The 27,831-nt window shown below is 46.5% G+C and overlaps 1 protein-coding gene and 1 long non-coding RNA gene across 2 annotated transcripts in view; one reads left to right on the forward strand and one right to left on the reverse strand.

The window, feature by feature from the left end:
* Positions 1 to 12,178, reverse strand: part of LOC134932092 (proprotein convertase subtilisin/kexin type 5-like) — a 28,649-nt gene extending 16,471 nt beyond the window's left edge. Inside the window, exon 1 of the mRNA XM_063926159.1 lies at positions 12,034 to 12,178. Within this exon, the coding sequence (XP_063782229.1) occupies positions 12,034 to 12,178 (145 nt within the window). The remainder of the gene's footprint in view (positions 1 to 12,033) is intronic.
* The window catches only part of LOC134895667 (uncharacterized), a 47,118-nt gene extending 21,305 nt beyond the window's left edge, over positions 1 to 25,813 (forward strand). The window contains exon 2 of the long non-coding RNA XR_010171932.1: positions 25,207 to 25,813. This is a non-coding gene — a long non-coding RNA (uncharacterized LOC134895667). The remainder of the gene's footprint in view (positions 1 to 25,206) is intronic.
* The last annotated feature ends 2,018 nt before the right edge of the window (positions 25,814 to 27,831 follow it).

Raw genomic sequence — 27,831 nt, forward strand, 5'->3', positions numbered from 1 at the left:
TGTGATACTTGCCAAAGGGGATCAGTACAAGATATTAACTCTGCAGGGTGCCCAAACTTTTGCAGACGCCATTTTTTGTTTTCTGTTCTTTTGAAAGTGTAAATGATGGAAATAAAATCAAACTTTTTTTGACATGTTATAAGAATGTCTAATCTGTAATTTGATGCCTTTTGGAGATTTTTCCATCTTTCCTTTGCTTCTTTTTGCACATTAAAATGAATTTTTGCCTTGGGTGCCCAAACTTTCAATCCCCACTGTGTATATATATATATATATATATATATGTGTGTGTGTATGTGTATATATATATATATATATATATATATATATATATCTATATATATATCTGGCACTGGGGGCATATATGTATCTGGCACTGTGGGGGCATATATGTATCTGGCACTGTGGGGACATGTGTATGTGGCACTGCTGTGGGGCATATCATGTGTATGTGGCACTGCTGTGGGGCATATCATGTGTATCTGGCACTGCTGGGGGGCATATCATGTGTAGCTGGCACTGCTGGAGGGCATATCATGTCATGGGGGAGGGATGCTTTTAAGTTTTCTCGCTCAGGGTGCTAATAGGCCTGGAGCTGGCCCTGCACTTACCAGTACACGTTCTGCAGGTTGGATGGCATCTTTCACAAACATTCTGTTCATGGTCTTCATAGTAATTCTCAGGACATGAGCTATAACACTGTTTTTTACTTGACATGAGGAAAAAATATTTATTGCAGGAGAGACAGTCAGAAGACTCTGGACCCGAGCATTCCCGACAGCTCCTGTCACACCTCTCACATGTTGTTGTGGAGTTCTCTGCATAATATCTGGAACCAGAAAGGATAACAAGATCATTGTATAACAATGATAGTCTTTATCGTCCTACAACAGCTGTTTTGAGATCATTTAGCTTCAGTATTTCTCTGTGTGTTTTTTCTTTTCTGCTGATTTTTTTTATTTATGCTAATTTTTTTTTTTTTTGCATGCTGTGTGTATAGAGGCAATTTAGAGGGTCTCCGAAAGTATAGGGTCAAACAAAACAGCTCTGTCCTCAGATCAAGCAACTGCAACATTCTCAAAGAATCATGGGGCTAATTCAGGTTGGATCGCAAATCATGATCCAACCGGAATTATTGCGCATGCGCCCAAACTTTCTGAAAATCAGGCAGAAGCGGTCGCGGAGCGGGGGGAGGCAGCAATGCTCTGTTTCCAGGGCGGAGAATGAGCCTTGCGGGGGCAATGCAGCGCAAATGGGGGCATGGTGGGGGCGTGATTGCGGCAGCTGCATGACGTTACACGCAGCCACCGCGATCGGGAACATGGTGGATGCAGCTAAGCTGTGCCGGCAGGAGGCATCCCTAATTCCTGCTTTGAAGCAATTTCTGCTTCATCAATGGGAGAAGCGGCCCCCAGCATGCTAGCTAAAGGATTGCAAATTCTGCAAAGTAGCAGAATTTGCAATCCTTACTGAATTAGGACCTATATGCTAAAAGAATGGCGGTGCTCCTAATCCACAATGTTACCCTTCCCTAAGGATCGCCTAAACTTATTTTTGACTTCAACATTCAGTGGCCCATTTATGACAGTGAGAAAAGCCTTTTGTCTGGTATTTTTACCCGAAAAATGACATTTCCCACCTTCTCTCAAACTCTAAAAAAATGAACACCTATTTAGCTTACTGCCATCGCCATAGACTTCTATAGGGATACGGTTTAACTCTAAAGAAGCAAAAGGCTTCACTATTCAATGCTCGATAATGTCATTCTGAGGTAGCATCACCCTACACCTGGCAAAGCTCGCACCTTGGCGAATAAAACTAATGCACTGTGGCAAATGACAATACTGCTATAATTTGTATCAATGTGATAAGCGGCAATTCATAATGTTACTTAGCGAATGATCTACATACTCAGGCAGAGGTCCAACAACTGTCAAACAAGATTGTAGCAGTGTTAGTCATAAGTGGTCACAGGTTTCTAATGATAGTGCGTTCAGGGTTGGACTGGCCTGTAGGGGTAAAGGGGAACCCAAGCTGCCTGGGGGCCAACCTCCGCTTCTAGGGATCAGGTTCTAGACTGTGCACTTAAATTATACTTTATACATATGTTACCTTATACGGCACAGGGGTATGGTGTATTTTCTCAGTGCATTGCTGTTATTAATCTGGTACATTATCCAGCATGCACTAGCAGTATTTACTATGTATATATATTAAGGAGCCCAGATCATGCACTCTCAAATGGTTAGCCAAACCTCTGTTGCAGCTGGCCACAACCTCAGACAAGGGCCCCTATCCTGCATTCCCCCAGTGGGCCCTTCATGCCCCAGTCAGACACTGAGTCATAGGCGTGCGCACGGGGGGTGCCTAGTGCGCACAGGCACCCCCTAATGTCCGGCACCCCCCGCACGTTACGCCTGCGCTCCGATCATTGCTGTCTGTGTGCTACTGTTGTAGCAGTGTGTGTGCTACTGCTACTACAGCAGCACACTGATAGCGATGATCAGATATAACCTAGTCCTCCTGGCTCCTGCATCGCTCGCTGGTGCTGCCCTTACAGCATGCTTCCACCCCCTCCTGCTGCGCCGCCGGTCACACTCACACAGTGACAGCTGACAGCTCCCTGTCAGCTGCACTGAACCTAAACGGCTTCTTAGTGGACGGGTGGGTTGGCCGCACTGCCCAGCCCACCCATGTCATAATCCGACTGCCTCGCAGTGTGACGTCAGCACGTCACACCGCACGCCCTCCCCTCCCTACCTTCCTCCTTTCCCACCCTGCGTTGTGGGCTGTTTTCCAGGCTCCCACCTGTGCTCATTTGCAGTGGCACTGGTAGTTAGTATTGTGTGCCTGCCCTGCCCTGCCGTTTTCTACCGCTGCAGGAGAGGAGCCGGTGCCTGCTGCCTGAGCCTTGAGAATGTGAGTGATAGACTCACTCACTCAGTCACTGTCTATGTGCACCAAGGTTCAGGGCAAAGTTCAGGCCAGACAGGGGGTGGGGGTGGGATAAAACTTAGAAAATATAGGGTTATTATTAATATATATATATATATATATATATATATTTATATATATCCCCCTTTGCCGTATTCTGCAATATGCACGTCACTCCAGGATTGATAGAAAAAGTTGATGTTTGTTTAGTCCATGTTAAATGAGCATCACACTACAAAAGTGCTGAGTGCAGCCTGCTTATAGCTGCACTCAGCACTTTTGTGGTATGATGCTCATTTAACATGGACTAAACATCAACTTTTTCTATCAATCCTGGAGTGACGTGCATATTGTAGAATACGGCAATGGGGGATTATATTATTTGAGCACAAGCACACAGGTATAAGTATGTGTATATCAGGCATTCCCAACCACGGTCCTCAAGGCACATTAAAGGGCCCTACACACTGGCCGATCCGCCGCCGCGCTGCCCGACGGCGGATACGGCCGACGAGCGACGCGGCGGGGGGGGGAGGAGGCAGTGACGGGGGGAGTGAAGTTTCTTCACTCCCCCCGTCACGCGGCTCCATTGAAGTGCAGGCAAATACTGTATGGACGAGATCGTCCATATTGGCCTGCATGCATAGCCGATGGGGGACCAGCGATGAACGAGCGCGGGGCCGCACATCGTTCATCGCTGGAGCCTCCACACTGAAAGATATGAACGAGTTCTCGTTCATTTATGAACGAGATCGTTCATATCTTTCAAACAAATCGGCATGTGTGTAGGGCCTATTACAGTGCAGGTCTTAGTGATATCCAGGCTTCAGCACAGGTGACTTAATTAGTAGCTCAGTTATTTTTATTTAATCATCTGTGCTGCAGCCTGGATATCACTAAAACCTGCACTGTTGGTGTGCCTTGAAGACCGTGGTTGGGAATGCCTGGTGTGTGTGTGTGTATATATATATATATATATATATATATATATATATATTAGTGATGTGCACCGGAAATTTTTCGGGTTTTGTGTTTTGGTTTTGGATTCGGGTCCGCGGCCGTGTTTTGGATTCGGACGCGTTTTGGCAAAACCTCCCTGAAATTTTTTTGTCGGATTCGGGTGTGTTTTGGATTTGGGTGTTTTTTTTACAAAAAACCCTCAAAAACAGCTTAAATCATAGAATTTGGGGGTCATTTTGATCCCATAGTATTATTAACCTCAATAACCATAATTTCCACTCATTTTCAGTCTATTCTGAACACCTCACACCTCACAATATTATTTTTAGTCCTAAAATTTGCACCGAGGTCGCTGGATGGCTAAGCTAAGCGACACAAATGGCCGACACAAACTCCTGGCCCATCTAGGAGTGGCACTGCAGTGTCAGGCAGGATGGCACTTCAAAAAAATTGTCCCCAAACAGCACATGATGCAAAGAAAAAAAGAGGCGCACCAAGGTCGCTGTGTGACTAAGCTAAGAGACACAAGTGGCCGACACAAACACCTGGCCCATCTAGGAGTGGCACTGCAGTGTCAGGCAGGATGGCACTTCAAAAAAATTGTCCCCAAACAGCACATGATGCAAAGAAAAATGAAAGAAAAAAGAGGTGCAAGATGGAATTGTCCTTGGACCCTCCCACCCACCCTTATGTTGTATAAACAGGACATGCACACTTTAACGAACTCATCATTTCAGCGACAGGGTCTGCCACACGACTGTGACTGAAATGACTGGTTGGTTTGGGCCCCCACCAAAAAAGAAGCAATCAATCTCTCCTTGCACAAACTGGCTCTACAGAGGCAAGATGTCCACCTCATTATCATCCTCCGATTCCTCACCCCTTTCACTGTGTAATCCCCCTCCTCACAGATTATTAATTCATCCCCACTGGAATCCACCATCTCAGGTCCCTGTGTACTTTCTGGAGGCAATTGCTGGTGAATATCTCCACGGAGGAATTGATTATAATTCATTTTAATGAACATCATCTTCTCCACATTTTCTGGAAGTAACCTCGTACGCCGATTGCTGACAAGGTGAGCGGCTGCACTAAACACTCTTTCAGAGTACACACTGGAGGGGGGCAACTTAGGAAAAATAAAGCCAGTTTGTGCAAGGGCCTCCAAATTGCCTCTTTTTTCTGCCAGTATACGTACGGACTGTCTGACGTGCCTACTTGGGTGCGGTCACTCATATAATCCTCCACCATTCTTTCAATGGTGACAGAATCATATGCAGTGACAGTAGACGACATGTCCGTAATCGTTGGCAGGCCCTTCAGTCCGGAATCGATGTCAGCACTCGCTCCAGACTGCCCTGCATCACCGCCAGCGGGTGGGCTCGGAATTCTTAGCCTTTTCCTCGCACCCCCAGTTGCGGGAGAATGTGAAGGAGGAGCTGTTGACGGGTCACGTTCCGCTTGACTTGACAATTTTCTCACCAGCAGGTCTTTGAACCTCTGCAGACTTGTGTCTTCCGGAAAGAGAGATACAACGTAGGTTTAAAATCTAGGATCGAGCACGGTGGCCAAAATGTAGTGCTCTGATTTCAACAGATTGACCACCCGTGAATCCTGGTTAAGCGAATTAAGGGCTCCATCCACAAGTCCCACATGCCTAGCGGAATCGCTCTGTTTTAGCTCCTCCTTCAATGTCTCCAGCTTCTTCTGCAAAAGCCTTATGAGGGAATGACCTGACTCAGGCTGGCAGTGTCTGAACTGACTTCACGTGTGGCAAGTTCAAAGGGTTGCAGAACCTTGCACAATGTTGAAATCATTCTCCACTGCGCTTGAGCCAGGTGCATTCCCCCTCCTTTACCTATATCGTGGGCAGATGTATAGGCTTGAATGGCCTTTTGCTGCTCCTCCATCCTCTGAAGCATATAGGGGGTTGAATTCCACCTCGTTACCACCTCTTGCTTCAGATGATGGCAGGGCAGGTTCAGGACTGTTTGGTGGTGCTCCAGTCTTCGGCACGCGGTGGCTGAATGCCGAAAGTGGCCCGCAATTCTTCGGGCCACCGACAGCATCTCTTGCACGCCCCTGTCGTTTTTTAAATAATTCTGCACCACCAAATTCAATGTATGTGCAAAACATGGGACATGCTGGAATTTGCCCAGATGTAATGCACGCACAATATTGCTGGCGTTGTCCGATGTCACAAATCCCCAGGATAGTCCAATTGGGGTAAGCCATTCTGCGATGATGTTCCTCAGTTTCCGTAAGAGGTTGTCAGCTGTGTGCCTCTTATGGAAAGCGGTGATACAAAGCGTAGCCTGTCTAGGAACGAGTTGGCGTTTGCGAGATGCTGCTACTGGTGCCGCTGCTGCTGTTCTTGCTGCGGGAGGCAATACATCTACCCAGTGGGCTGTCACAGTCATATAGTCCTGAGTCTGCCTTGCTCCACTTGTCCACATGTCCGTGGTTAAGTGGACATTGGGTACAACTGCATTTTTTAGGACACTGGTGAATCTTTTTCTGAGGTCTGTGTACATTTTTGGTATCGCCTGCCTAGAAAAATGGAACCTAGATGCTATTTGGTACCAGGGACACAGTACCTCAATCAAGTCTCTAGTTGCCTTTGAATTAACGGTGGATACCGGAACCACGTTTCTCACCACCCAGGCTGACAAGACCTGAGTTATCCGCTTTGCAGCAGGATGACTGCTGTGATATTTCATCTTCCTCGCAAAGGACTGTTGGACAGTCAATTGCTTACTGGAAGTAGTACAAGTGGTCTTCCGACTTCTCCTCTGGGATGCCGATCGACTCCTAGCAGCAACAACAGCAGCGCCAGCAGCAGTAGGCGTTACACTCAAGGATGCATCGGAGGAATCCCAGGCAGGAGAGGACTCGTCAGACTTGGCAGTGACATGGCCTGCAGGACTATTGGCTTTCCTGTGTAAGGTGGAAATTGACACTGAGGGAGTTGGCGGTGTGGTTTGCAGGAGCTTGGTTACAAGAGGAAGGGATTTAGTGGTCAGTGGACTGCTTCCGCTGTCATCCAAAGTTTTTGAACTTGTCACTGACTTCTGATGAATGCGGTCCAGGTGACGTTTAAGGGAGGATGTTCCTAGGTGGTTAACGTCCTTACCCCTACTTATTACAGCTTGACAAAGGCAACACACGGCTTGACACCTGTTGTCCGCATTTGTGTTGAAATAATTCCACACCGAAGAGGTGATTTTTTTTTGTATTTTTACCAGGCATGTCAATGGCTATATTCGTCCCACGGACAACAGGTGTCTCCCCGGGTGCCTGACTTAAACAAACCACCTCACCATCAGAATCCTCCTTGTCAATTTCCTCCCCAGCGCCAGCAACACCCATATCCTCATCCTGGTGTACTTCAACAGTGACATCTTCAATTTGACTATCAGGAACAGGACTGCGGGTGCTCGGTGCTCCTTCCAGCACTTGCAGGGGGCGTGCAAATTGTGGAAGGCGCAAGCTCTTCTCGTCCAGTATTGGGAAGGTCAGGCATCGCAACCGACACAATTGGACTCTCCTTGGGGATTTGTGATTTAGAAGAACGCACAGTTCTTTGCTGTGCTTTTGCCAGCTTAAGTCTTTTCATTTTTCTAGCGAGAGGATGAGTGCTTCCATCCTCATGTGAATCTGAACCACTAGCCATGAACATACTGTAGGCCAGGGCCTCAGCCGTTCCTTGCCACTCCGTGTCGTAAATGGCATATTGGCAAGTTTACGCTTCTCATCAGACGCTTTCAATTTAGATTTTTGGGTCATTTTACTGAACTTTGTTTTTGATTTTACGTGCTCTCTACTATGACATTGGGCATCGGCCTTGGCAGACGACGTTGATGGCATTTCATCGTCTCGGCCATGACTAGTGGCAGCAGCTTCAGCACGAGGTGGAAGTGGATCTTGATCTTTCCCAATTTTAACCTCCACATTTTTGTTCTCCATTTTTTAATGTGTGGAATTATATGCCAGTATCAATAGCAATGGCCTACTACTATATATACTGCGCACAACTGAAATGCACCACAGGTATGGATGGATAGTATACTTGACGACACAGAGGTAGGTAGAGCAGTGGCCTTCCGTACCGTACTGCTATATATACTGGTGGTCACTGTCGGCAAAACTCTGCACTGTACTCCTCCTATATAATATACTGGTGGTCCCCAGTGCCCACAATAAAGCAGTGTGAGCACAGATATATGCAGCACACTGAGCACAGATATGGAGTGTTTTTCAGGCAGACAACGCATACTGGTGGTCACTGGTCAGCACAACTCTGCACTGTACTCCTCCTATATAATACAGCTGCTCCCCAGTCCCCACAATTAAGCAGTGTGAGCACAGATATATGCAGCACACTGAGCACAGATATGGAGTTTTTTTCAGGCAGACAACGTATACTGGTGGTCACTGGTCAGCAAAACTCTGCACTGTACTCCTCCTATATAATACAACTGCTCCCCAGTCCCCACAATTAAGCAGTGTGAGCACAGATATATGCAGCACACTGAGCACAGATATGGAGTGTTTTTCAGGCAGACAACGTATACTGGTGGTCACTGGTCAGCAAAACTCTGCACTGTACTCCTCCTATATAATACAGCTGCTCCCCAGTCCCCACAATTAAGCAGTGTGAGCACAGATATATGCAGCACACTGAGCACAGATATGGAGTGTTTTTCAGGCAGACAACGTATACTAGTGGTCACTGGTCAGCAAAACTCTGCACTGTACTCCTCCTATATAATAAAGCTGCTCCCCAGTCCCAACAATTAAGCAGTGTGAGCACAGATATATGCAGCACACTGAGCACAGATATGGAGTGTTTTTCAGGCAGACAACGTATACTGGTGGTCACTGGTCAGCAAAACTCGGCACTGTACTTCTCCTATATAATACAGCTGCTCCCCAGTCCCCACAATTAAGCAATAAGCAGCACAAATATTATTAATAAACGGAGAGGACGCCAGCCACGTCCTCTCCCTAACATTTCCAATGCACGAGTGAAAATGGCGGCGACGCGCGGCTGCTTATATAGAATCCGAATCTCGCGAGAATCCGACAGCGGGATGATGACGTTCGGGCGCGCTTGGATTAACCGAGCCATACGGGAGAATCCGAGTATGCCTCAGACCCGTGTAAAATGGGTGAAGTTCGGGGGGGTTCGGTTTCCGAGGAACCGAACCCGCTCATCACTAATATATATATATATGTATATATATATATATATATATATATATAATACACTCCCATAAAAGCACAACTTGCTCAGAAAGACAGATACATAAAGGCCCCCATTTATCAACGAGTTTCCTTGCTGGAAACTCGTTGTAGGTGGTAAATGGGACCAATTTCTATTTAACAAGGCTAATGCTAGCGCTGCTATCTAGCAGCACTATTAGCCTTTCATTTTCCCTATACAGCTGCACACTAAAGTCTATTTAACAACGAGCGCTATTTCTGAAATAACGCTCGCTTACCTAAAATGGCTTTGTCTGCTCCGGGCAGACGTTATGCAGAGCGGTGTCCGTCCTGCACTCCGGCTCCCCCCTCCCGCAGCAATCCCAGCATACATCACGGCAGCCGGGTTGCTATAGAGACAGGACTCCGCTGCAACCAACCCAGTCAGCATGAACACCAAAATGGCCGCCGCGTCCAGAAAATCACTACTGCACATGTGCCGGGAGTATGCATACAACGGTACATGCACAGTAGTTAGGGACGCCGGAGAAAAAGAGCATTCGTCGGCGCTGTTTGGCCTTGACATACAGCGCTGTCGGGTGTTTTTACGTTACCGCTTGCCAGCGACAGCTTCAATGCTGAATACAAGTAAAAAAGCGCGGTGAGCGGTAACGTTAATTAGCATTAGAAAAACTTTTAATTGATAAATGGGGGCCAAAGGTCCATAAATAACTGGCACTCGGAGACAGCAAAATGATTCAAAAGCAATATGTAATATCCATGTCAAGAATGCATATCACATATTGCTTTTGAATCATTTTGCTGTCTCTGAGTGCCAGTTATTTATGGACACATATATATAATCTTGTGGACCGGTGCTACGGTGCCCTCTGACTGGATAGATACAAAACTTGCGAGGAAAAGGTTAGCAGTTCACCTTGACAAAGGGGCGGAAATTTCCCCAAAACGTTGGGAGTTTTATGCTATTATGTTTTAATACATTAGTTGCACCTTTAAAAGCCTCTGAGTGCCGCTGTTTTTTCCTTGCAAGTTTTGTGTGTGTAGATATATAGATAGTTGGTGGTCGGCACTCACTACGGGGGTCATTCCGAGTTGATCGCTAGCTGAAATTGTTCGCTGTGCAGCGATGAGGCAAAAAATCGGCACGTATGCGGTGCAATGTGCACGCGCGACGTACTTTCACAGTGGCCAATGTAGTTTCACACAAGGTCTAGCAATGCATTTCAGTCGCACAGGCTGCCGCAGAGTGATTGACATGAAGTGGGCGTTTCTGGGTGGCAACTGACCGTTTTCAGGGAGTGTTCGGAAAAACGCAGGCGTGTCAGGAAAAACGCAGGCATGGCTGGGCGAACTTTGGGCGGGTTAGTGACGTCAAATCCGGAACTGAATGGTCTGAAGTTATCTCGAGCGCTTAGTAGGTTTTGAGCTGCTCTAAAACTGCACAATTTTTTGCTGTAGCCGTTCTGCGATGAAAGCGTTCGCACTATTGCAAAGCTAATATACACTGCCAGATGTCAGCGAGGTCCCAGGCTTACAAATTGTTAGGTTTAATAAACCTCTGTCAGCCCTCACTGTACACTCTATTTAATCAAATTCCCTGTATTATTTAGTTTGCATTAACTGCTAATATATGGTGCTAGGTATGCCCAGTAGGCGGGGCTAGGCACGCAACTCCAGTCGTGCACCCCCTAATAAAATGTGCTGCGCACGCCTATGCACTGAGTGCATTACATACTATACAATAGCTGGTACCCATGGTCTCTAAGCTGACTAATGTGGAAATTAATGTTGAACAACGAACCTGCTAGGAAAATACTTAGTTAATACTTAGAACAACGAACCTGCTAGGAAAATACTTAGTTAATACTTAGAACAACGAACCTGCTAGGAAAATACTGCTAGGAAAATACTTAGAAAATACTTAGATCCGAGGATAGGCGCCGGTGGCCGGAGACGGAGGGCTGCAGCAGTTGGGAAGCAGGAGCGGGGATGGTGAGTATTTATTAATTTTTCTTTTTTCTTTTGGTAAGCGGCGCAACTAGGGGGCACAGTACTGGGGGCACAAATCTACAGGGGACACCGTACTGGGGGCAAAACTACTAGGGGCACAACTCTACAGGGGGCACAGTACTGAGGGCAAAACTACTGGGGGCATAGTACTGGGGGCACAGCTACAGAGGGCACAGTACTGGGGACACAACTACTGAGGGCACAGTACTGGGGGCACAACTACTGAGGGCACACCTACTGGGGGCACAACTACTGAGGGCACAGCTACAGGGGGCATAACTGTGACCATGCCCCTTCCCAACGAAGCCACGCCACTATTTTTTTTTATGCGTGCCTACGGTGCGCACTAACCCTTTTTTACCTGTCGGGAGGGTGGGGCGCCGCCCGCCAAAGGAAACTTTCGCCCTGGGCGCCACAAGGTCTAGATCCGGCCCTGGCTTAACTATGTCTAACAATGAGTTGTACACACATTAATGTTATGCATTTAATCCATGTGTATTTAAAGCCAAGTACAGTTCCCTGCTAAAGTATTCACCCCTTTAGCTTTTTACCTATTTTGTTACATTACAACCTGTAATATAAAAAAAAAAATATCTGAATTTTACGTGATGGATATGCACATAATAGTCTAAGTTGGTGAAGTGAAATGAGAAAAATTTATATAAAAGATAATTTTTAAAATAAAAAATTGAAAATCGGCATGTGCATATGTATTCACCCCCTTTGCTATGAAGCCCCTCAAAAGTTCTGGTGCAACCAATTACCTTCAGAAGTCACATAATTAGTGAAATGAAGTCCACCTGTGCGCAATCTAAGTGTCACATGATCTGTCTGTATAAAGTAAACACACCTTTTCTGAAAGGCCCCAGAGGCTGCAACACCTCTAAGCAAGAGGCATCACACCATGAAGACCAAGGAACTCTCCAAACAAGTTCGGGGAAATTTTTGTTGAGAAGTACAAGTCAGGGTTGGTTATAAAAAAATATCCAAATCTTTGATGATCCCCCGGAGCACCATCAAATCCATCATCTTCAAATGGAAAGAACATGGTACCACAACAAACCTGCCATGAGAGGGCCCGCCACCAAAACTCACAGACCGGACAGGGAGAGCATTAATCAGAGATGCAGCACAAATACCAAAGGTAACCCTGAAGGAGCTGCAGAGTTCCACAGCAGAGACTGGTGTATCTAAGCATGTGACCACAATAAGCCGTACACTCCACAGAGCTGGGCTTTATGGAAGAGTGGCCAGAAAAAAGCCATTACCTAGTGTTAAAAATAAGAAGGCAAGTTTTGAGTTTGTCAAAAGGCATGTGGACGACTCCCCAAATGTATGGAGGAAGGTGCTAATGTATGGAGGAAGGAGACTAAAATTGAACTTTTCGGCCACCAAGAAAAGCGCTATGTCTGGCGCAAACCCAACACATCCAATCACCCCTAGAACACCATCCCCACAGTGAAACATGGTGGTGGCAGCATCATGCTGTGGGGATGTTTTTCAGCAGCAGGGACTGGGAAACTGTTTCGAGTCGAGGGAAAGATGGTGCTAAATACAGGGATATTCTTGAGCAAAACCTGTTTCAGTCTGCCTGTGATTTGAGACTGGGATGGAGGTTCACCTTCCAGCAGGACAATGACCCAAAGTATACTGCTAAAGCAAGACTCGAGCGGTTTAAGGGGAAACATTTAAATGTGTTGGAATGGCCTAGTTAAAGCCCAGATCTCAATCCAATTGAGTATCTGTGGTCAGACTTGAAGATTGCTGTTCACAAGTGGAAACCATCCAACATGAAGGAGCTGGAGCAGTTTTGCCTTAACGAATGGGAAAAAAATCCAAGTGGCAAGATGTGGCAAGCTTATAGAGACTTACCCAAAGCGACTTGCAGCTGTAATTGCCGCAAAAAGTGGCTCTACAAAGTACTGACTTTAGGGGAGTGAATAGTTATGCACGCTGAAGTTTTCTGTTATTTTATCCTATTTGTTGTTTGCTTCACAATAAAAAAAAAAACATATTCAAAGTTGTAGGAATGTTCTGTGAATGAAATGATGCAAACCTTCAAACAATCCATTTTAATTCCAGGTTGTGATGCAAAATGCAAAGGGGGTGAATACTTTAGCAAGGCACTGTAAACATGCTTTAACACTAATAGGGCAAAACATAATGTAAGTGGATGGACACAAATACTTTCTAACTTGCTTTCAATATGCATCAATTTTAAGTTCATGCAGCATTCACAATTACTAACGCATTGTCACATATAATGGGATACATACAAGTCTACACTAAGAAATTAAAAGCATGCAGCCTTTTGTTAAATGGGAATACATAAAATTCCCTGGAGGACAGGATGCCGGCTGTCATGATCCAGACAGCTGGATCCCATCTGTTAGAATGCCAGCAGCGGGGCGTGGACACCCATAGAGGAAGAATAGCCTGTGTCGCCGGTATTCTGGCGGCGGCATTTCACCGCCTGTTGGGATCCGACATCGGTATTGTGACCGACTGGATCCCGACTGGCGGTATTTTAACTGCTTCCCCTCCAATGACCCAGTGGCTCACTATGCAGAGACTGCACTGTTGTAGCCCAGAGTTGCCAGTTTGAAAACCTCATGGATAGTGACATGAAAAACCCTGTGGCAGCACAGCAGCCACACAATTTCAGAGGAAAGGCATCTCAAATGGTAGCCTCTGCAGACTAACCATGAGATCTTCTGGGCATTTGAAAATTGCACACTAGGGCAAGTTTATAGGGACTGCCGCAGTACATGACCTGAAAGTTCCCCCCTAGCAACTGCCAGACACCCAGGTTTTGATTGGGTCACTAGTGAAAGGCAGCAATTAGTTGACATTGAATACAGTATATGTAGCAGGATCCTATGTCCTTACTATACCCTTTCCATTTAGCAAGATGTTGAAGCGGACCTTTGACCTGTGGGAGTGCAGCCCGTTCAGGACATCCGTTATATATTCTAGATAGAACCAGTAGTGGAGCTTTTGGAGGCTTTATGCATGTGGACTAATGAAACATTGTCTAGATTCTTTTGCATAGAATTTTAATAACTTAATTTCAAAGTTAACAGCAGAGAGTTGTTTTGAGATTTGAAACCATCACAGTATTCTGCCTCCTTGTCACCTTAAAGGTTTTTTGTGGAGAGCCATACTCCATGGCCTACTTGCTAAGAATGCAGACACTTGAAGGGCATTTGAGCCCGAGCAGAGCTGGGTCGGCCTTAAATTTAATTTGATAAATCTCACTAATTGCTGGCATAGAGCATTCGGTCCAGGAAGAAGGCTAAGGTACATATGCCCACCATCACTATAATGGTATCCTAATAAGAGGATGAAGTTAAAATGATTTAATTGATTAATCATTAATTGAATTGATTTAAAGTCCATAGAAATGGACTTCCAAGGTCCTGAAGAAAGAGTTTTAATAGCACGGTAAGGCAAACATGAGAAATCTAATTTTAATACGATGCAGAATATTGTCATCTTGTGTGTTGGCTAGCTGACCGGACCACCTTTTAATGTCGACTATTTCCACAGTTTTATGAACTCTTACATGACCGGTGATTAAGACAGTATAATATCTTTGTAATTTCTCACTTCTTTTTGCACCACGACCCCACTGGACTTCTTCTGAATCTCATGGATTAAGTGGTCTTTTTGTAAGTTGCCATGATCAGTGTGCTTTTTTTTTAAGAAGAATAGGCTGTGGGCATTTGAGATAGGCAGGGTACGAAATGCCAGAATCCTGACAGCGGAATCCGGGCGGTCACGATGCCGATTGATCCCAGTGAGTATTCTAACCTTAACCACCCCCTCCCACAGCTTAGCCCTAACCATGCCCTTCGGTAGCCTAACCTTAACCATCCCCTCCTGCAGCCCAACCCTCCCTCTAGTAGCTAACCTAAACCCTTACCCATAAAACTAACCCTAACCCGAATACTCACCGGGATCCATCGGCATTGTGACTGTGTGGATTCTGACCAATGGGATACTGACCGCCGGGGTCCTCACTACATCCCATTGAGATTAAGATTCAGGGGCTCAAACTGGTGTGAAAATATTTATGCTTTTACTGTTCAAGATGCTAAAATTGGGCAATGAACTGGGCTCCCCAAGCCTCAATAGATTTAAGTCTTTTAGCAGCTTTGTGGTGTTCAGTGTTTTTGTGATTGGTGACATATGTAAAGAGGATTAAAGTTTCTTCAAATATCCATCAATGTAGCACTCCAGAAAATAAGAGTTATGGTAAAACTTACCTTTGTTAATGCTTTTCTTCAAGATACATGGGATCCACAGGGTTAACACTGGGGTATGGATGGTGGAGACCATGATCAGGCACCTAACAGCTAAGTTCATGAGCCTCCCAGGATGCACTGGGCTCCTCTCCCCTCATACCTTGCCCACATGCTCAGGAACTTCAGGTTTTTTTCGATGCCAGCAGGAGTTGGTCACACTGAACAGGGGCTGCACACTGCAGCCCAAGATTTTATATTTTTATCTTTAATCTTTTTATATTTTTCTTTGAGCAATTAGTGCCAGACAGTCCAGAGGATGCCAATGCTCATGCTTCAGCACCCAAACCAGGCCGCGACACCATGACTGGGTAGGTGAGTTTGGCGGTACCCCTGGCAACACCTTCCAGTAGCAGAGGCACAGGGGCACCCAAGACTGCAACCGGATGGCATTGGGGACAGGTAAGGTGGGTCCCCTCTTGTGGGACCCGCGCATTGCGCAGTCCTCATGGCGCCGGTCCCGGAAGATGGACTGGTGGCGCTGATGTACTCCCAGACCATTAAGTGTTCCTGTGGTCGCACTAGACCACCAGGGCTGACATGTATACTGGCGCTGGTTAACCTTGCAGGCCAGGAGAACCAGTGGTGGAAGTCAGCATAGGGGAGGTCAACGCTTCTCCATCGGCACCTCTACCAGCCCAGGGCACCATTCCACTGCAGTCTTCCCGCCCTGGGCTGCTTCTCCCTCATCCTCCTTCACCAAAATATGCTGGGCAGCCATAACAGAGCTCTGCAGGTCTTCAGGAGCGGTGGTCTGAGTCTCCCTGTATACCTCTCCACATAGCAGGTTATACACAGCGCTGCATCCTTCTAGCCTCCTCCACATGTAGTTGATATAAGTGCCCATTGCAGTTAAATTGAATACTCTGCATTGTGTGTGACTTATGCTAGTACTGATGCTTGTATTTCACTCTCTTTCACTGTACATACAATTGCTTTCCCTGTACCTTTTTCTCTCTCTAAGTGACCCTTGTATACTGGTGTGTATTGGGTTGATTATGCCACACTTTACTGCATATTGTATTTGTTTGAGCTCATTGTCACATACTGTTCCTGTTACACGCTGGACATTACCATTTTGTGTGTGTACACTCCTTGCACTTATGTCTAACAAAGCAAGGGTTCCTAAAAAGCTCACCTCCTTTTACCCATTACCCACATCAAATTGTGCACAGTGGGAGAATCCACCTGCGGTGGATGCTCATGTGACGCATTTCATTAAAAGTTTCATCCTTTGTATCCCGACTGAGATAGACAACTGGATGCATGTCTCAAATCTCAGTACTCCCTTGCAGGAGCAACAACCAGACCGGACACGGCTACAGCCTGGGTGGCTAAAGCTGTAGAGATTTGGACCAATAACCTGGAACATAGTTTCACGTCTGATCCTATTAAGGAACAATTGTCTCTACTTGCTAATATCAGAGACGTCGCCTATTACATTGGTGAAGCTGCTCTGAATGCTATTCTGTTATCCTCTAAGGCTTCGGCTGTTTCCATTGCAGCTCACTGCATTGTGTATCTCCGCTCATGGAAGGCAGATTCGGATGCCAAGAAGGACCTGGAAGCCCTACCATCACGGGCGAGGTCCTGTTTGGACCAGAGCTGGACAAGATTGTTGAGAAACTGGAAACCTCCAAGACAGCTTACCTACCTTTGGCTTCCTCAGTGCGACCTCGGACTTCATCCTTTCGGTCCATTTGTCCACAGGGCAAGACCAAAGGTCAGACCTTTACACGATTGTCTCGCACCATCAAGACCTCCAAACCCAAAGCCAAGCAGGCTTGGGCCGCTAGACATCCAACTACCAAGCCAGAGGACAAACCCTCAACCTGACAGGATGGGTCTCCACCTGGTGGACCCCAGGGTGGGAGGTCGACTTCTTCAGTTTGCCCACAGATGGCATTAAGTCACAACTGATGCCTGGGTGTGCTCTTTCCTTCCTCAAGCGTCCTCTCAGACAATACTTTCCTACCACTCCATTAACAGACCCCGGCAAAGAGTAGGCACTGAAAAGAGTCATTCACTCCTTACTACAGTCGGGGGTCATTATGCCTGTTCCATGAGCACAACAGGGTCAGGAGTTCTATCCTATACTCTTTTTGGTTCAGAAACCAAATGGGTCATACCGTTCCATTGTGAATCTGAAGTTGCTGAACAAATACCTCACGGTACCAAAGTTCCGTATGGAGAGTCTCCGATCCATTGTCCTGGCTATGTGACCTTGGAATTATATAGTCTCCCTGGATATACAGGTTGCGTACCTACATGTACCTATAGCACCCTGTCATCAGCAATATCTCCGATTTGCCGTCCTATGTCAGCATTTCCAAATCCAGGCACTACCCTTCGGACTGTCCACAGCTACCAGGGTGTTCACCGACCTCATGGCAGTGATGGCAGCCCATCTCTGACGGCATGGAATTCGAATACTATCTTACTTGGATGACCTCCTTCTTCTGGGGCAGTCCCCAGAGTTGCTGAAATGGCACCTACAGTTAACTGGTCCAAATCCTAACTCATCCCATCTCAGAGCACTACTGGACGCCAGCGTACAACGCATCTTCCTTCCTCAGGACAAGATTGCAGCATTGCAGTTATGCATCCACAGCCACATCACAGTTATGATCACAGTCCACGGGTCTCAGTCCACTCAGCAATGCAGACACTGGGCTCTATGATATCAATCTTTGACATGGTGGAATATACCCAATTTCACTCCAGGCCTCTACAGCGCCTGATTCTCGCCAAGTGGAATGCAACAAACTAGCACAGTAGAGCCATAGGTTGTTGTTATTATTATTATTATGATGATGATGATGATTGCAAGTTTATCCTTGCATTGTCATTGGGGCCTTGGGCACTACTAATTAGCATGAGCTCTATATCGGTCAGAAATTAACTTAGGACTTGAGTAGAGGAAAACGTGCCTGCTCCGAGACGAACCCAGCAACATGTAGTCCCATCAGGCTTGACCTTACCCAGGAGCAGATTAACATACAAAGAAAAAGGTTCGTAATAGCACCTGTCCTATATATTGGTTTTAATTAGGTTCCTGACATTTCTTAGACTGCATGCAGAGCAAGGTGAGTCCTGCACAAATGTATTTTGGATTATCAGATGGGGGTGCATTTCCGGGGTGTGGGTCCCCCTGGACTGTTGTGGCTGTTTTGCCTCAGGAGCAACACATATTAACACTTATTTTCATATTTACTTTCATCCCTATCGTGTGTTTTGTTTCAATGTAATTAATTTCCTTCCTTCACTTTTCACTACTTTACCTCTCACTACTTTATCTCTCACTTAATTACCTCTCACTAATTTACCCCTGCTCTTTTCAGCAGCCTCCCTCACTAACCTATTTTCACTTTTTCACTATATTTTTTTTCACTTTTGTGTTGCCCTGGGGTCACTCAGCTGCTTCATTTTGGGGGGTCCCGCACCCTAGATTTGTACCCCCCAAAATGTTAGGGACTTGCCGACTAATGAGGTTACCTGGACGCGGTGGGCAAGCCGTTACTTATGGCCATTACTATGCGAAGAACCTCGCTTAAAATGCAAAATTTTATTGCAATGATTATTATTAATAAATTGGTAATGTTTGAATTGTGCACCTGCAACCTTTTTCTTTGTATGCAGTTCTACTGAAAGGTCTCCGCAGGGTCGCACCTCTCATTACCGGTGTGCACCCCAGGACCCCTCCCCTGTATACCAGGAGCAGATTAAGACAGGAGAAGCTGCTTGTGCAGCATCAATCCTGGCTCCCTCCTCTCTCCAAGGCGCATATACGCGTAGACTCTGGCACTGTGCTTAGTTTCCAGTGACTTCTGTACTGCACATGTGCAAATCTCTGAGTAAATGGTGGCCATGCCATTTTCACTGTGATTTGTGCACTGCCAATGAGGGAGTCCAAGAGGTAAGTATACTAAAGGGTGCAGGGTAATAAACAAAGATTCAAAGGATATATCATTTTTTTGCAATTTTCTTTTTAACACATAAGAGCAGAGTCCATTAGCGATGAGTAGCTACGTGCATTTCCAGCTATTATGGTAAGAAAACCTCTGCCCCATACTATTGTTTAATAATAAAGTTCAATGTTCTAATCTCCTATATAATAGCCCAGATCTGTGACTTTGTGATTCATTTGCTAATGCTGGGCGGAGTCACAACACTGGGCGGAGTTAGTCAAATGAGTCACAGATCTGGCCAAATCTACAGGAGACTAGGAGCAGAAGCAGATAGTATGGGCATGGCACAGGCAGGGGTGCATACCTCCCAGCTTTCTGCAGGAGCTTTCTTCAGGCAGAAGGAGGGACACACACTCGGCGAAAAGGGGGCGTGGCTTCACGGGAGGGTCCCCGTTTTCGTCAGTGAGGGGGCATGCCCAGCACTCTGTGAGCTGCTGGCATGCCCCCAGGGGCTGATTATGAGTCCGGGGGGCCCAGGGCACTTGAGACAGGGGAGCCCTATCTCATTGCTGTGCCTGCTGTGGGTTTGGGGGCGTGGCCTAATCGCGGCCCGCGCGGCCACGCCCCCTTATGCAAATTCCAATTTTTATTTTTTAAATGGGATTTTGGCCCCTCAGCTAGGGCTAAATCCAGAGGAGGTGGTCGCTCTACCCTACACACCCGCACAGGCAGAAGAAAGCAGGGAGACTGCTGCCTCCCTGTAACACCACAGACCTACCAACACGCAGCAGCGTGTGCTGACTGTAGCAATGCTGCCGTTGTTGCTGGCAGGACGGGGGGGGGGGGAGCTTCTGAGCTGGGACAGAGCTACTCCAGCCCGGGGGCCCCCTAAAACTGTGGGGCCAACGGTACGTACCCCCTGCCCCCCCCCCTTAATCTGGCTCTGCTGCTGGAACCCCCCCTTAATCCGTACTACCCTGATGCCCCCTCTCCCTCTGTCTCCACTATTCACCGCTGCTCTGCTAAGCAGAACAGCGAGTACAGGAGCTTTCCAACTGCCCCCCCCCCCCCCGCGGGACACTGCGACCCGTGGGTGGGACAGCGGGACAGACCCCAAAAAATGGGACTGTCCTGCGAAAATCGGGACATTTGGGAGGTATGGGGGTGTGTGAGGGGTATGTCATACAGACAGACGGGCACCGGCTCACTGTGTACTTGACCCCCCACATCGGCATACTCAGCAGGGTCTCTCTGGCGCGGAGGAGCGTCACTTCCTGGCACACTCCACGCTTCTTAGCTGCAATTTTGTGGGGCACCTGCCGCTGTGCAGGTTCCGTACTGCCTCTGTTATCTCCAGCCCCGGCAACCCCACCGCTAGCTGCAGCGCTGCCACCCGCAGTGAGGTGCGCCCAGCTCATTCACACAGTTTAGCTGGCGGGTAGCGCTGCAGAAATCCGAGCTGCTTGCAGGCTCCGACCCACTCCTCCCTCCAGCCGCAGCGTCTCCTGGGAGCTAACCAGTCACTCCCAGTCTCCCCTTACCACAGTGCCCGGCAGCCGCGAGGTCCGCGCCACGTGCATGCTATGACCCCCTCCTCCCTCCAGCCGCAGCATCTCCTGGGGGCTAACCAGTCATGTCCAGTCTCACCTTACCACAGTGCCCGGCAGCTGCGCGAGGTCTGCGGTGTGTGACTGAGGAGGGGGGGAGGGATGCGGACGGGCAGAGTAAGCAGGACTCCAGCCTGAGAGAGTCAGCCATGTCAAGTCTCCAGCAGCAGCAGATCCCAACAGGTTGGAGTGGAACAGCAGCAGCCAGCAGCAGTGACTCCGGTAAGACACATCTGTCTGTCACCACTGTTTTGTCCCTAATACCAATCTCTCCCGTGCCCTGTGTTCTGTCATGTCCCTGTCACCCCTGGCCTTGCCCTGCCACCCTTATCCTGGCCCTTTCACCCTTATCCTGGTCCTTTCACCCTTATCCTGGCCCTGTCACCCTTATGCTGGCCCTGTTACCCCTATCCTGGCCCTGTCACCCCTGTGCTTGCCCTGTCAACCCTATACTGGCCCTGTCACCCCTGTCCTGGTCCTGCCGCCCCTACCCTGGCCCTGTCACCCCTATCCTGTCTCTGTCATTTCTGTCCTGGCCCCGTCACCCCTGTCCTGGCACCGTCACCCCTGTCCTGGCACCGTCACCCCTGTTCTGACCCTGTCACCCCTGTACTGGCCCCGTCAACCCTGTTCTGACCCTGTCACCCCTGTCCTGGCCCTGTTACTGCATACCCTCCAACTACCTTTTATGGCATGTACAGTACCTGCAGCGCCTCCAGACCTCTCCCCAATGCACCACACCTCCGCACCTTCCCCTCCACCACATGCGGCACTCCACCCCTCCCCCACATGCTGTGCCTCCAGACCCCCTACACCACCCGCGGCTCCCACACCTCCGCCCCTTCACCACCCACAGCACCTCCAGGCCCCCTCCACCATTCACCCCCCTTATATGTCTCCCCCCACACCTGCCCCCCTCCACCCGCAGCATCTGCAGACACCCTCCTCCATCCGCGGTCCCCCCCTCACCCACCCCTCCCCCACCAATGGCACCCCCGCACCTGCCCCTTCACCACCTGCAGCACCTCCGGACCTCCTTTCCCATCCGCCGCACCACCCGTACCTTCCCCTACCCTACCCATGGTGCCTGCGGTCCCCTACCCCACCCCCGGCACTCCTGTCCCTTCCCATCCCACAGCACCTCCGGAACCCTTCACCCATCCACAACATCCCCACACCTGCCCCTCTCCCACCCGTGGCACCCCTGCCCCTCCCCCACCTGCAGTGCCTCCGGACCCCTCCCCCATCTGCATCCCCCACTCCTCTGCCCCTCCCCCACCTGCAGCACCTCCCGAACCTTCCCCATCCGGGCCCCACCCCCACTTTTGCCCCCCCTCCACCCGCAGCATCTACAGACACTATCCGCAGTCCCCCCCCCGCACCCGCTACATTCTGTACATCGTGCCCTGCAGGTGCTGTTCACGCCGTCGCAAGGGGCTGCGCCTCCTTCACCATCGCACGCCCTTTCATTGTGCAATATTTAACCACTAACAAAGGAATGCAGGTAATACTCCATATAATACAAATATTAAACCCCAGAAAGGCATGCAAGGGTTAAGGGGGCGTAGTCCCTTGCGACGGTGTGAAGAGCGCCCGTAGGGCGCGATGAAGCACCTAGTTATATAATAATAACTATCAGCCATTACAATATTTTGGTTTTTATTTACCAAGTGTAATACATTCAACAAAGTCAAAGCCACCAGTATAGTTTTATGTGGGGAAGGATGACATGTCCACTATAAGTACTCTTTAATGAAATAGTATGTGCTGTTCCAGAACCATGGAAGACACATGGAAAATGAGTCATAAAGCTATGTAAGCATTTAAAAGCCAACATTAATGTGTTTTGTAGCACTTCCAAGAAGTTGTTTTCTTGTGATAGAACACAGGGTCACCTTGTACTGAAGCTCTGGAAATAATTAGATTTAATTTTCAGGGTCTGTTTATCAAATTCCAATTGCAAAGATTAAATTGTACTAAATACATTTGACAGAAAATTGTGTATTTCCTGCCATTATATATGTTTATTAGTAAATGCAGCAGTGTTGATAGTAATTTAACCGTACACACGATTCTGCAAGACCAACTATAAATGAAATATTCACATAAAATACTGTATATGAATATGATTAGAACAGGGCTGTCCTTCTTGTGGTCTTGGGCCAAATGCAGCTCTCCAAGGTTTTTTTTGTGACCTTCACCATTTGGGACTAATTCCATCAATTCTAATGTAGGACTTTTTGTGTGTGTTAATTCAGCCTCTGAGCCCATATTGTAGTAGTAAAATAATGTAGCCCTCTTCCTGTAAATCAAGAGCCTTGGAGTTGAGAAATGAAAGAGGTTTTTAAAAGCTGCATACTGTAAGGCATTGACTTGTACATGTTCTGTAAGGGGAATGAGGCTATGTTAAGCCTATACTCCCTGCATCCTGGCTAAATGGAAGCCTGGCTGGTGACATGGTTATTCGCAGTGAAAAAATCTCCCAACATATTGGGGCAGATGTATTAACTCGGCAGGAGTGATAAAGAAGTGATAAGTGGAAGGTGATAAGTTAACGCACCAGCCAATCAGCTCCTAACTGTCATTTTTCAAACCTGTAATGATTGGCTAGCGCATTATCACCTTTTCACTTATCACTGCTTTATCAATTCTCTAGGCTTAATACATCTGCTGTCCTGAAGAACCGGGAAAGAGAGTGCACACCACTGCATGATAGTAGAAGGTGGCCACACATCATGGAGGCATAGCACTACAGCCTCAGTAGCACTCAGCAACAGGGGGGAAGTCCCCAGGGCATCACAGTACTCTCCATCGTTATTCAATATAATGGTTACACCTTTATCTAATAACTATCTAAAGCTGCTAATTTTATAATTTCCGTCAGTAATGCCAAGATGACTTAACTCAAATAAATTTTGTTGTTGTTGTTATTATTATTATTATTATTATTATTACTGTTATATATATTTATTCCAACAGAGCCATTCAGCGGGGAAATGGACCATAGTGTGTGTATATATATATATATATATATATATATATATATATATATATATAAAAGACAGATCAGAGGGCGCTAATAATGGTAAGATAATTTAAGTCTTACCTACAATAACTTAAAAATACATTGAAACAATGAGCTTGAAACATTTATTCACAGAGTCGATAAAAACCATTCGCTTCGCAACATTTACAGAGATAAATGGCTTATTCAGCTATACATATCACAGACGGACACTCAGTCTGAGTACATTTTCTTACTGTCATAAATTCACAGTATGCACCAATTTGATTGGTCAAACAAAGAAGGGGTTATTCGTTTGACCAATCAAATTGGTGCATACTGAATTTGTGACAATTAGAAAATGTACTCAGACTGAGTGTCCGTCTGTGATATGTATAGCTGAATAAGGGATATAAGTGTGTGCGGCTACAATGGTTCTTAATAAATGTTAGATATGGAGTCTATATCTATTTCCAATGAAAATGGCCAATTCCCCTTAGATAGGTCCTCTCCATACTTTAAAAGCCGCTGGGTCAGCAATAGCTATTCCTGGATATCGCCAGCAATATCCTTTCATAAGCCTATTTAAGAAGAACCATGGTGAAACAAGCATTATTATCACCACGTCAGGATAGCGAAATCTAGGGCAGGAAAATGAACAATTACTTGAACTAAATAAAGAAAACATTATATATATATATATATTAGAGATGAGCGGATTCGGTTTTACTCGGATTTACTCGGTTTTCAAAACAGCATCTTATTGGCTCACGGATGTCACGTGGTTTGGATAGCCAATCAGATGCCGTTTTGAGAACCGAGTAAATCCGAGTAAAACCGAATCCGCTCATCTCTAATAAATATATATATATATATAGATATATATATAGATATATATATAGATTTAGATATATAGAGATATATATTTTATGAAAAGTGGCACTACATGCCCTAGTCTGGGCGTTCAGTTCACTGCACCTCTGGTAAGCCAGGTCATGCAAATGCATTTGCCTCCACACTGGCCTGACGTAGAGGTACTGTAAATTCAACTTTATCACTGCCAGCCAACAGGAGCTGAGCATCTGCTATATAGACAATGACTACTAAACATTTTAGCATTTGAGGCACAATTCAGGAATACTCAGGAATTGTCAAGGAAATGTGAGCAACTTCAAGACCCACAATGCACCACAGTTGGAACACATGCTAACTTAAATACCCAATGCCAATCGATTACTCATATAATCCCACAGGTTCCCCTACATCTGAAGCTGCTGAGATCCCTCCTGCACTCTCCCACTGGCAGTGTGTACTCTGCGGTAAGTAATCTCTATTAGAAGAACAGGAGCGAGGAGAGTCTAACACACTCACATAGCTTCTTGTAAAGTAATCTTTTTTCAATCAAGTAGCACTTGCTCCTGAGGAAGCTGGACTATATAAACCAGCGAAACGCGTTGAGCTATTTTGCCTGCCTTGACATCGTCTACCACCATTGGCATTCTTCTGACACTCTGGCATACCATCATTGGACATTCCTACTGCAGTATCCACCCATTCTGGACCTTTTCCCTTATGATAAGGAGGAAATTTGACCCAGCCATTCATTAGGTGGACAATTTCTGCATTCAGGATCTCTGGTAAATACCTCATACCTGCAAATTATCGGCTTTATGCAAATTAACCGATTAGTGATGGACATCTCCAGTGACATTAGTACTTTCTGAGTGTCATTAGCCGTTCATGTGGACATCCAAATCATCAACTCAGGCATATTGTGGCAATTTTAATTACTATTTTTTAATTTTATTCTTTGATTCTTATGTGTTTTTATATGTGGAATAAATGTTTTTTTTTTATTCACTAAGCCTTTCGGATGTATAGTACCTATTATTCATACATGATCAGCCAGCACTGGTAATCCTTTTCTTTTGTTGTATAGCTTCTTGTAAAGTAATCTTTTTTCAATCAAGTAGCATGATTGATGACCACCAAGAACATATTACCAGCATGAGCGAACTCTGCTGCACAGAGCGCACATATGACTGTTGAGGGACTCTCTGGATAAAATAAACACAGCATCACAGGTAAGTAAAATTTTTGTTTTGGGTTGAATTATCTTTCAAAGTTTACCAGGTCTTACCACATTGTTTCACATCATGATGAAGTGCATGGATTAGTCTGAGTGTGATGGAAATAGCTCTTTTCTCCTACTGCTCTGTAATTCTTACCCTGTGATGCAGTGCTCATAACAGCTGTGACCCAGGAAGTACAATCCCTCTCTGCAGGACTGGCAGTCAATGTGGCGCGGCCCAGTGCACGTCTTACAGTTGCTATGACAGGGAACACAATGCCTTTTTTCCTCTTCTTTGTAATATCCAATAGGGCATGTCTCCACACATGTAGAATCTGAGAATCCAAAAAGTTCAACACTGAAGCAACCATACAGTATATCATTCCCACACATATAATACTTAGCACAATTGTTGTAGGATCATAATGGTCAGTACTAGAAACATTTAACTTTATTATAAGCATTTTAATATCTTAAACTGAAATCACCAACACCGAATAGATTTTTCTACTCCCCAGGATTTAATTTTTGTTGTCTTATCACTACATTGCCATTTACAGTAACTTTGCCACTAGTGGTCTGTGCAAGTGTTGCATGGTAGTAATGTTTTAATTATTTTAATTATATGTAACTTATAATGTTTTTTTCATTAAATACAACTTATGTTTTTAGAGTGATCTGGACTAGTTTCATTATGTGTCGCTTTATTGTTTGTGTTTGTGAGTTATTACATTGCACAGAGTAATGGAAATCTCATTTCCAGGGTCACATTGAAGACTGTGTGATGGGTGCTGCTGCCCAGGGCACAAGGCTGATTGGGTGACACTGCAGGCTGTTACTTGCCCCGGCTTCACCAGACTGTGGTCCCACCTCCACACAGTGAGAATATCCAGGAAATGTGACAACAAGAACGTGCAGGATGGTTGTAGAAGTCCTGGTGAGAACTGCTATGTAGATTGTACAAGTGCCAGTGGAATTCAAGGGCCAGGATAAGTGCTGGGGGCTCGAGGAAGATCATTGGAGGGGGGTGTTGTAGGTTTGCTAGAGAGCACGTGGGGGGGGGGGGGGGGGCTGGGGGGGGGGCTGGGGGGGGGGCTGGGGGTGTCACTGTTAATACTGGCCGGGCCAGTAAGATGTCCACTTGCGGCACTGATCATTTCTGCAGTAATAAGAGCTCACTATGGAGGTAATTCTAAGTTGATTGCAGCAGGAACTTTGTTAGCAGTTGGGCAAAACCATGTGCACTGCAGGGGAGGCAGATATAACATGTGCAGATAGAGTTATCTAAATAAGTCACTTGTAACTGAACACATCCGCATAGTTCTCAGCTTATACTTGCTTGCAGTATATCATACATCCAAAAATGCATACTAACCAACATTGTTCTGCTGCAAATTAGGACCGTGCATGCGCCGAAGTCATGTGTGCATTCAAAAAGAGGGCATGGCCTTTTGGGTAGGGGTGTTGCTGTAAAGAGATGATGTGCGCATATACATGACATCTATTTACCCACTGCTCTGCTGCTATGCAGAGTAGGGATGTCCATCGAAGGGTCAGCCATTGATGGTTACCATGGATAGTATCATTGATGGTTACCCTCGATAGTGTAAAACTATCTGCAAGGGAACCATTGACGGTTTCACCCACAGATTGTCATCCCTGCTTTTCTATTTACTTGGCTGCAGGTCAATCAGGTGTTGGGGGCGGAGCTATGGTGGTATAAAACCAACATATGGTAGTTTTATAGCATCAATGGCAGGAAACCATCTGGTTCTTCCCTATCAATGGTAACAGTATTCACAATCAG

The sequence above is a fragment of the Pseudophryne corroboree genome, chromosome 1, assembly GCF_028390025.1.
Source record: "Pseudophryne corroboree isolate aPseCor3 chromosome 1, aPseCor3.hap2, whole genome shotgun sequence".
Taxonomy (NCBI): Eukaryota; Metazoa; Chordata; class Amphibia; order Anura; family Myobatrachidae; genus Pseudophryne; species Pseudophryne corroboree.